Raw genomic sequence first — 7,276 nt, 5'->3', positions numbered from 1 at the left:
AGTGGCTGGGCTCAAACAGGCAGCACACTGGACAGTAAATCTGCGCAGCTTCCCTCTCCACTTTAAGATTAATTTACTGTAATGTACATTACTTGCAGTGGAATGATACTGCTCATGTTTTGGCAGGACAGGGAAAATTCCACTTTTGTCTTTTTTATTATTTTATAAGGCAGATAATGCAGAAAGGTGAAACAGAATTTCTACAAGGAGTTAATCTGTGATATTGTAAAATCAAAGTACTAGTTTATTAAGTGAGTTATTTTACACAATATGAACATCAATATAATTACAATTGTAAAAAATTTCTTATAACAAGTATGGACTGATTTTTTAGGATTTCCAAATAGGGCACAACTGTACATTTACACAGAATTGTCTTTGCATGAAGCCCAAGAGGGAACGGCATAAAAATATGAATGTTTCTGTAGCCCCTTCATTTTTGCTGATCAACAGTTTTAGAAAAGCAGCTGCAGGTTTGTTATGTAAGGTCTGACAGTAGAAGAGTCAATAGGTGTCATGACTTCACCTATAAAAAACAAGAACAACTCGGTTAAGCTGAACCATTACACAATGCTGCTTACCTCTGCATGAATGAAATACCATACTACTGCTTTTTACCTTATTTCAACCTTTTATTATAACCACTTTCAGTTACAGCCTAACAACTGGCTACTGGGAAATCTCTTCTACAGTTAACACAGTAACTCAGATTTTTCTACATTCACTTGCACAGCTTCAGGAACAAAAAGGCTCAATTGTTGGAACTATAATAAATGACTGTTTACATTACATGTTTTGTAGTTACAGACAGATTGTACTTAGGTATTTTGTTCAAAACAAAACTAACATTTCAAAGCAAGAACTAAATAATGAAGTATTCCTACAACACTAAGAATGATCATTTGAAATAACATTAATCCCTTTTAAAACAATCTCCAGGCACAGTGAAATGCCACAGCCATTTCACCCACGTAAGAACTAGATGGCTTCTTTCTTCTAATTTTAACAGTTCAGGAATATAACTTTAAGCTACAGTAGTTTTCATATTAAAAGCAAGTTTTAAGTCCCAGTCATTGGCGGTAAGAAAACCAACTTGTAATACATCTTTCACAGACACTCAATTAAAAATTAAGGTAATGACCTGTAGACCTTTATGCCTGAACATCAGCCAGTTCTGGAGGAAGTGGAGTCTTAGGATGCTTGCTTTCAAAGTGCTGTTTGAAGGTCTTGGGATCCGGCATTTGAGTCTGATTAAAGAGAGACATTAAACTTTATGCACGATACAAGAGTTAAATAATGCTACAAAACCTTTATTTTCTTTCCCCGGAAGCCCACTACCTCCTTGATGACACTGCTCTAGTGACGGAAGCACCACTAATTGAGCTGCAGGGTAAGATGGAGTATTTAACTGCCTATTTCCAGAGGTGCTCTTAAGCACTCTTTTAAGCACTATCACACTTTGGCATGTTCATCAATGGTGTTATTCTGGCTAGGTATAGCCCTGCACATCTTACACTTCACAGGCTGGTTTGGTGGAAAACCTACCTCCTAACCATTTTCTTTTTCAACACCTTAAAGTTAAACGTTCATCCTTTTCAGAATCAAATCTTTATGAAAGCTATTTCTTTAGTTTACCAACAAGCCAAGTTATACAGCATGAACCGAGTCTACTTGGCACAAGCTATCTCAGACCTTTGCTATGACACAGCTGCAGGCATCAACTGCCCAAAGTGATTGATACTACAGCCCGATTTCACAGGAAGAGCTGGTTGCAAGTACCTAATGAAGCAATGCTCAATTTGGAATCTTAAATAAGACATTTGAAGCGGCAGATCTATTCTGAGACTGACCATTTAAGGGAAAATGGTGAGTTTATACTTTAGCTCCAAAAGAAGCGTTTAGGAAAACCAGCCAGAAGGAAAAGTACAATCTAATTAGTACTCAAATTTCTGTTTTCTTATCAAGTAAGATGTTACTGTGTATCAAGCTTAAAGCTTTTGGCACCACTGCTTCTCCTTTCTACAGCAACATCCATAACCACTGATTCCAAGACAGGCCAATTCTATTACAAAGAAAATAGGTTTCCACATGGAGACTAAACAAGAATTGACCGCACACTTTTTACATGTTCTGTCTCATACTAACAGCACATGCTGACCATGGTAATGCAAAAGGCAAAGTAACTACCCAAACCAGACTTGAACATGACCTTTCAGATTTTCTATCTCAATCACCAGTACAGCTGAGTAATCTGTAAGCAAGTCACATAAGAGATGCAAACACTTCTTTACAGCAACAAGCTAGACAACCACTTAAGTATTTCAGTTTCCACTATAAAATCTTCTAAAAATCCTGTTCTAGGCAGGAAGACAGACCTCTCCCTACACGACTATTTTGACTTCAGTTCCTCTTACCCTACAGACAGTGCAGGTATATATCAAGGCAGCCTTGGCTGCAGCCTTCTGATCATGTCCTTGTTTCTTTTTTTGCTCAGCTTGCTTTTTGGCATTTTTCTGCTGCGACTGAATCTTCTGCTGTCCACGAGCCATATCTACAAACAAAAAGAAGACATTTAGTCTACAAACATGAGAAACTACTGCTGCTATCTGACTGAGGAGCAGTAACCACAAGCACAATGCCGTTGTGTGCTCTGTCCATAAGGCCTACAACTCCCATAACTCAAACACAGCAAACATCTGCTTGAGCTCTTCGCTATGTAAAGCCTCTGGGTTCAGTATCATTCTTAAAATTATCACCATAATTATTAGGCCATTCTAAGATGTCTTCCTCTACTAAGAGTCAAGCTCTACTTTTGAAAAGTGTTTTCAATAGTCAGAATAATTAAAAGTTTCCTTTACAGTTAATAGGAACTTACTCCCTTTTTCAAAAGGTGCCAAAAAACGCAAAAGTTTTGTTGTCTGTGTTTCTGTTTTTTTTTAATTAAAGCTTAAAACTCAACCTTTATTGCTGCAATTTGAAACAAGTTTCAAGAAAGGCAAATCAAAGTATTACCCAAGGTATATTATTGTCTCCTGTGGTAGTCGCTTGTGAGCTGCTTTGAAGTTGGGAACATTAATAGGTCACTCCTCTTTATTGAGGGTGATTTTTACAGCTGGCTATTGTGTTTTTATTTCCAGCCACATTTATGTGCATATGATTTCTTGAAAAGAAGAAAGACTGCCCCCATCAGAAGCCATTCCTCCACCTAACACAGGAGCACAAAGGAAGTAAACGCTATTGCCATATGCCATTACAAGGTCCACCAGAAGACAAAACGAGACACAAGTGTCACAATTCAGGGAGCATCAAGACAGCGCATTTCACAGCACTCCACCTGCACACAGCCCACCAGGACACCCAATTCAGTCTGCATCCCACCCCCAGAGCAGACACCAGACAGGTTTTGGTCACACCAACTGAACAGTCTTCAGCACATGGTTATATAACCCAGCAGCCCAATTTCTGCTATTGTCTCTCTCCCAGTCCCTCACGGCCCACGCATGGTTCAGTTGTGCAGCTCTCTCAGAAGCAAAACACTGCCCAAGCACAGGACAGCCAGCAAAGTCCACTGTTCTCAGGACAACTAGCAAGGTCTTGTGTTCCCAGGAGGGCAGCTGCTTGGGCACTTGCCCCAGGTTTGGTACTTGTGGGACAGACACGCTGCATGGCTACACCAGGCCCGTCATGTCATGCAATCCCTCCCTCAGGACAGGTGGCCTCCCAACGTGAGAGAAAAGCCTTTCCAAAGAGCGACCGACCTCTCGTAAATATGTACGAAAAGCCCTTAAAAACCATCATGAAAACTAAGCTTCTATGAAACATCAACAACACATGAAAATTCACTGGTATTGTGGGAATTTTTGGACATGTGCCTAACGTCTGAGCAAAATGATGGCCGTGAGACCCAGAACAGCTCTTGTGGATTGAGAGATACCCCTCAGGCCACAGCCCGGTTCTTTCATGGCGTCAAACACCACCATGTAACCCTCTGCAGAAGTATTAAAGAGTGCTCCCTCCTCTTTCCCCACCAGTTTCTCTAAAAGAGAATTCAGAAGACCATACAGCTTATAAAATTGAACACAATATAACTTCCATTAACAAGGAGATAGAAATATGTGTGGCGTCCAATAGCTTCTGTAAGATACAACAGTCAGTGTTAATAAGACAAAAAGTGCCAGTCTATGTTTCACTGGATGCTACAACTACTCCAGAACATCCCAGCCAGGGCCTCACACTGTTTATATAAAGCATGGCTCAGTCAGAACACTGGATTCCCACTTAAAATTAAAAACAACAACAACAAAAACAAACAAAAAAAGAAATGTTGCCAATAGCTTTGCACATACAAGAAGGAACAGTAGTTTTAATTCCACTTCTATTTTATCAGCATCACAGCAATCGTTCAGAAGTCAGAGGGTTCTTGACAGAAAACACTCAGATGTAACAAAAAAGGTGTTTTTTCACAAAGCGTTCGCATATTACTTTGTAGTTCAGTGCCTTGATAAGTACTACATTACAACAGCCAACCACACTGAGCTTTTATATACTTGGCAACTACTGCTCTTAGTTAAGTTACAGACAAGAAAACACGACCACAAACATTTGCTCAAAAATATCAACCACCGCACAATGCCTGAGACCAAAATTCCGTGTTTAAATACTGCAAGTTGCATTAATACAGCTAAAACAGGGTGTTTCTGAAACAGAGAAAATGAAGGCTTAGACCATTATTATTCTAAGAAAGTGACAAAAAAAACCCCAAAGCTCGTTTAAAAGAATTATGAGTTCATCTACAAGGCCAAATCAGTAATTTCCATTGCACAACGCAGGTAAGTGTTGTTTTCCCCATCCGGCACACCCTCACAGAGTCCAGCAGACCAGCCTGCTGTCTCCAAATAAAGAACGCGCGAGCACGTAGGAAACAGAACACACGGAAAAAATCTGCTACCAAATCGTAACAGGATTTTTTGCTGCCAAATCATAACAGCAACAGCAGCACGGGCACCGTCGGGAAGCGAGGCTGAAGCCCGCAACACAGCCATGCCTCACACGGGGTCATTTCCTTGGAAGTAACCAGAACCCGAGCGGAGTTTCAAGCCCTAAAACAGGACACCGACAGCTGCTTCCGCTGTCACTTCCAGAGACACAGGGCAGCCCGAGGCACCGCGGCGTCCCCGGCCGGGAGCGAAGGGCTCGGGCGGCCGCACCGCGAGGGACGCCCCGGCCCGGGCCCGGCCTGCGGTGCGCAGGGACCGGGGGCGGCCGCGGCCCTCGGGCGAGCCCGGCGGGGCAGGGGCGGCCACAGCCCCACCACGTACCCCGCGGGAGGGAAGTGACCACGGAAAAACAGACGGACGGAGGCCGCAGCCCGGGAGCGGCGGCCCGCAAGGGGAGCACGCCCCGCTGCCGGGCCGGGCCACCCCCCTTCCCCCGGGCCAGAACTACTCCTCTTTCCCCCGCCCCGCCCCACCTCGCTCCGCTCCGCTCCCCCGGCGCTGCTCACCCGTGCGGGATTCGGGCTAGGCGGCCCTGCCGAGCGCTGTGGAGGCTCCGCGCGGCCCCGCCGCCGCCGCTCGGGAGGAGAACGAGGAGGAGGAGGAGGAGGGACGGGCACCGGCACTGCGCGCGCGCCGGGCCCGCCCCCGCGCCCGCGCGCCCCGGGCGGCGCCGGCCAATGGCGGCGCGCGGCCGTTACATAAGGCCGGCGTGGGGGAGGGGCGGCGGGGCCCGCGGGGCCCGGAGGTCGCGGTGCTTGCGGGGCCGAGGGTTCGCGTCCCGGCGGCGGACGGGCCCGCGGGGTGCCACCGCCAACAGCCGTCACCGGCTGGCTGAGGCTGCCAGGCCTGGCTTCGGGGCCCGCGGGACCCCCGCCGCGCCGGCTGCGGGCACGGGCGCGCCCGAGTGCCGCGCTGGGCGGGGTCCGGTCCCGGGGCGCACCGGGATCGGCCGGGACGGGATAGGCGGCCTCGCCCCGCCCGGGTCCCGGGAGCGCAGCCCCGCTGGAGCCCCGGCAGCGCTGCCCTCGGCCGTCGCCGCTTCCCGGCGGGCCCGCTCCCAGCCACATTCCTGTGTGCTTAGCGTACGGGCGCGGCCTAAAAATAGCGCTGCTCCTGCTCGGGGGGATCCGGAGAAACGGCTCGGGAGAGGCCGGGCGGGGATGGCGGAGGGAAGGGGATTCTGCTCCGGCTGCAGCTCACACAGGGCCCGTGTGTAGGCTTGAGGGGTTAAGTAATGTAGAAGGAAACAGCCTGCGATGAGAAGCAGAATTTTATTCAAGTTTAAAGTGCGCTAGATCTGGTTTGGACACGTTTTGTGAGGATCGTAGGGGAAGCTTCCAGGCTGTATCCAGTGCACATGTGATTTGAAAGTTATTGACCTGCATGAATACAGCTGTAGGCAGGCCCTGTAAGGAAGCATAAAGGATCTCTTTATTTTCTACGGACCTCTTTGTAGGGTTCAGCCAAAAGAAGGCTGAATGTTTGTGCCTGTTCAGGTTACGCACCTGTTAGGAAAAAGCGATATACAGGCAGCATCTCTGCTTAGTGATGACATTCTGCCAGTCACTGAGTAATTGTAGCTTCGAAACCTGGCATCTTGAACAGTTCTGTCTCTGGGGCAAAAGAGCAAACATTATCTGCCTACCAGAGGAGCTATAAGGCTAGCTTGATGTTTTGCAGAGCTTAGGCTGAATGATTGTAATTCTGAATGATTCTGATCCAAGAGAGGAAAATGCAATCTCTGAAGAAGTACAGTGAAGGTTTTAGGCCATTATCAAGGGTCTTGCCTAGAGCATGATAGTAGTTATGAGGGAGCTAGACAGTAGATTTCTGACACTTAAGTCACTGGAAGTTGGTTCAGATGTCACAACATCTAAGATAGTCAAACATAAGCCTGTGATAAAGAAAGTTTCCTAACATTCTCCTTTAGAAAAAGTCATCTTCCTAACATTCTTGTTTGCAACAATGTCTTCCACATTAAACTGATAGCACTGGGAACGTCTATACCAGGACACTGCAATCCACACTGCGTTAAAATGATCTTGTCACTAGGTTCTGAACTTTATGGAAATAGGCAACTGTTGAAAAAAAAACCACTCAAAGTGCATATGTGCTTGTGCTTGCGGGGTGCTGTGGGGAGGGAAGCACCTGTGCTTGCGAGCAGGTGGCTTTCAGAATGTTTTGCTTTCAGCAGGGAGGAGATTGATGAGTGAAAAAGTAGCTTCTGTTCTGGCTGATGCTATTTTTAAGGACTGCTGGCCTCATGTGGAACCAGAGAG

General features: G+C 46.5%; 1 protein-coding gene across 2 annotated transcripts; it reads right to left on the bottom strand.

Annotated features, from left to right (window-relative positions):
• Positions 1-221: 221 nt before the first annotated feature.
• Positions 222-5,631, bottom strand: ZNF706 (zinc finger protein 706). Of its 2 annotated transcripts, none has more exons than XM_040064621.2 (4): positions 5,504-5,631; positions 2,415-2,551; positions 1,142-1,247; positions 222-526 (listed from the first exon to the last, which is right to left on the bottom strand). In XM_040064621.2, the coding sequence occupies exons 2-3, from the start codon at positions 2,547-2,549 to the stop codon at positions 1,152-1,154; spliced, it is 231 nt and encodes a 76-aa protein (XP_039920555.1). In that variant the 5' UTR covers positions 2,550-2,551; positions 5,504-5,631; the 3' UTR covers positions 222-526; positions 1,142-1,151. The 2 variants fall into 2 exon arrangements, with proteins under 2 accessions (XP_039920555.1, XP_039920565.1); XM_040064631.2 differs by having other exon boundaries at positions 5,471-5,590.
• Positions 5,632-7,276: the final 1,645 nt, after the last annotated feature.

The sequence above is a fragment of the Hirundo rustica genome, chromosome 1, assembly GCF_015227805.2.
Source record: "Hirundo rustica isolate bHirRus1 chromosome 1, bHirRus1.pri.v3, whole genome shotgun sequence".
NCBI classification, from domain to species: Eukaryota; Metazoa; Chordata; class Aves; order Passeriformes; family Hirundinidae; genus Hirundo; species Hirundo rustica.
This window is presented reverse-complemented; position numbering and strand designations above follow the sequence as displayed.

What these genes read in the sequence shown, in the direction of transcription:
- ZNF706 (XM_040064621.2), bottom strand. Translation starts at nt 2,549, where the DNA reads ATGGCTCGTGGACAGCAGAAGATTCAGTCGCAGCAGAAAAATGCCAAA. An exon ending in ATACCTGCACTGTCTGTAGG is followed by an intron (nt 1,248 to 2,414) that starts GTAAGAGGAACT and finishes CTCTTTAATCAG; the next exon opens with ACTCAAATGCCGGATCCCAA.